At 39.1% G+C, this 3,244-nt stretch overlaps 1 protein-coding gene across 1 annotated transcript; it reads left to right on the forward strand.

Annotated features, from left to right (window-relative positions):
- Positions 1-272: 272 nt before the first annotated feature.
- Positions 273-2,029, forward strand: LOC149559414 (uncharacterized). Its single transcript, XM_089833315.1, has one exon. The coding sequence runs from the start codon at positions 595-597 to the stop codon at positions 1,597-1,599; it is 1,005 nt and encodes a 334-aa protein (XP_089689441.1). The 5' UTR covers positions 273-594; the 3' UTR covers positions 1,600-2,029.
- The last annotated feature ends 1,215 nt before the right edge of the window (positions 2,030-3,244 follow it).

The following is a 3,244-nucleotide window of genomic DNA, read 5'->3' on the forward strand; positions in this document are numbered from 1 at the left end:
CGCGATGTGTACTGCATGCCAAACTCTCCGAATTGCACTCCAGGCTCCCTGGAATGAATCTACACCTTACACGTCTGCAAATTTAGTACCCCAGAGATGGCACCAAATTCAAATAATTCCCTTGTTTACACGGAACTCTCTCACCTGCCAGACTTCAATACTGTGGACAAATTAATCAGAGTGGTTAGCTTAATTGAGTTAATGGTTGTGGGAAGTCTGTCCCTTCTAGAAGCTATCGAACAACATTTTCTCCCCATTCAGTCCAATGAACACTCAACCGCCAAAAAAGTCCCAACTCCCCAGAACTCCCCCATCTGTAGAACTTACTTTCTCTATGGAGCTCTCTGGTAGATTTGAGAATGTCATTTAGGTTTTTTTGAATTAGATCATTTAGCCTTTCTGTCATCAATTTCAGATCATATATTATGATAAATATGCATTAAAATATTCAGAATATGTTAGAATATGGAAAATTGTGAGATTTAAGAATGGTATAAAATGGGAGATTTGGGAATGGTATAGATTGGGCTTTGGGCAATAATTGGTAAAATAGTTTATGGTCTAGAAGAGGGATATTGAGAGTTATTATACTGCATGAGGTTGTCATTGATGCATTGTGGGGGAATATCAGTGAAGGGGGAAGCAGAGGAAGTGATCTCCAAGAAGGGAAAAAAGCCACATCATGGGAGGAAAAAATCATCTTCTTCTTCTAATCCCTATTCTGCTATTGGCCTTGATAAGTTTGCCACTTTGAATGCTGAGCTCTCTGCCAAAAGAGAGTATGTTGCCAAGAAGACAGGCACCCCTGAATCCCTGGTGAGATTTGCTCACACCAGCAAAGGATGGGCACCTGTGGTAGTGAAAGATGGGCATAACAGTAGTAAAGATAAGGAGGATTTGTACCTGCCACCTACTGGATCAAGGAGGTATGAAGAGAGGCATGAGGAGAGTCATGGGAGTGATATTGTGGAGGCTGATGGAGGGTGTGACAATGCATCTTCTAGTAGCCAAATGAGTGTGAAGATGCCATGGTGGTCTGGGTATGTGCAAACAAGTGCATTTGGGGTGCTGACAATGAGTGCCATTATGGTGAGGAAGTTTGGTGTGCCAGCAGTTGCCATGGCAGTTGTAATGGTGGTGGGTTATCTGCAGAGGCAGTGGATGGGTGGTGTCATGTGCATAAGGAGCTTCATACACACAGCTCTCTCATACTTGTCACAGCTTTTCATCCACTGGAACAGAAGCTTGAGGGTAAAACCAGGGCCTCCAAAGGAAAGGTTTCAGTTTAGAAACCCTAATTTGGTTTCTGCCACCAAAGGCAGCAGCAGGGACAAGGACATCAACACCCAATTAGAGGTTAGAGATAGGAAGAGGCAATTGGGAAGGGTTGTGGCCATGGATGGCCAGCCCATCAGGGAAGAGGAAATTGATGCCACTTTGGGTGCCATTCTGATGCTTTTTCTTCTCTTCTTTTTGGTTTTCTATGGGAGGCTCCATGCCATTTGCTTCACATCTGCCTACTGGTATGTGCTTCCCAAGCTCAGGATTGAGTGCAAGAGAAGGATCATCAACAATCAGCAGGAATCATCTGTTTCTTGATAAGGTTGTGTGATATTCTGTCATCAAACTTCATGATTCATCATTGGAATGCTTAGAAAGCAAATAAAGATGGAACTTTGATGAAAAAGATTATCACACAATTACCAAAAACAACTGATTCCCATCACACAATTGTGGGAACTAAATATCTACAAGAGGGCCACCAATCCAAATATATCTTCAATCCAGGGATCTGATAATTGATCCACATACTGGTAGGTTCTTCCTAATCTTAGATTTGAGTACAAGAAGAGAGTCATCACTGACAAATCATGGCAGGGTTATGTGAAATCAAATGTATTTTTGTTAGATGACATTGTAATTGTATGGTAATATTGTTTTTATATAGCACAGAGTTTGCATGTATCATGTGATAACAGTAAATGCTGATTTGTTGTGCATTGAATACAAAAAGGCCCACTTTTTCAAAGACGTGGTGTTTTAATTGAATGGGGTCTCCCTCTGAGTTGCCCGCTTCATTGACATCTCTATCATGGCAGAAAAATGTCATAAATTGAGGTGTATGAATGAACAAGCTACTCAGACAGAAAATAGTTATTTGTTTCTTGTTATACGTTGCTGAGGAAGATCTGGACTATTTTTAGGATAAATGATGTATATGGGTTCTAACGAATTCATTACTTTGGTTGGCCATCTGAGTTATCTGAAACTATGTGCGCGGGTATATTACAATCCTAATCTTATCTTTCATGCATTTATAGTATATATTTAATCACTATTCAGAGTTCAATTCAAAGACAGGTTAAGCATTCTCAGTTGTAGGTGAGAGTTTAATCCGTCTATTCGAATTTTTTAACATATGCAACTTTCCAGTGTGTAATATATTAAATTATAATTACACATGTTATTAATATATTGAATAGTTTATCGGCATTCATATTGTGAAAATAGTTGAATTGTGATATTGTTGATTATTCTTATTACCAATTTATAAATTCTATTGGAGTGTTGTTGAATGTTTTCTATTAGATATCAAATTTTCTATTTTTTCAACATTTCTAATCAGTTTATAGCTTAGAATAAAATAATATTTACCCCTTCAAAAAATAAAATGAAAAAATATTTAGAATTAAGAGATATGGTGGTTTAGAAACTTTGGGCCACTCAAAATAATATTTTCATTAAGATATGTATAAGTTAATTAAGAGTTATGGTAGTCAAAATTAAACTAGAGGTTTTGATACACCACTCTGGAATTGAGTTTTCGCTCTGCTAGGGTTTTTTTGCTTCATACGAACTTTCAATTTTTTTTGCGTATGGCCCTTCGCTTGCACCCCCCTTTTGTCGGCACTTGTCATACTGCATTTACTGCGGGAGCTTTAGGTTAGGATATAATGGCTCCAGCCAGCAGTGAACCAGTTGTTTCTGGTATTCACGTTGCTACTTCGGATTACCATGGCACCGCCACAGAACAAACACCCACGCAAGTTTGTCCCGAAGGTTTTCCATGAGGTAATCCTGATATTGTCCTTCCTTTGCAAGAATTTGATGCTGCATGTGACTGGTTAGAACAACATACCTTGATAGGGTATTTTGTTGGTAGGACTCCCCCTGAAGCTATGCTCAGAGAATGGGTCAACAAAAGCTGGACTCCTCATGGAGTCCACCTTGACGCTGTGCAAAA

This window comes from Cupressus sempervirens, chromosome 5 (genome assembly GCF_028749045.1).
Source record: "Cupressus sempervirens isolate cs-2001-9-10 chromosome 5, ASM2874904v1, whole genome shotgun sequence".
Taxonomy (NCBI): Eukaryota; Viridiplantae; Streptophyta; class Pinopsida; order Cupressales; family Cupressaceae; genus Cupressus; species Cupressus sempervirens.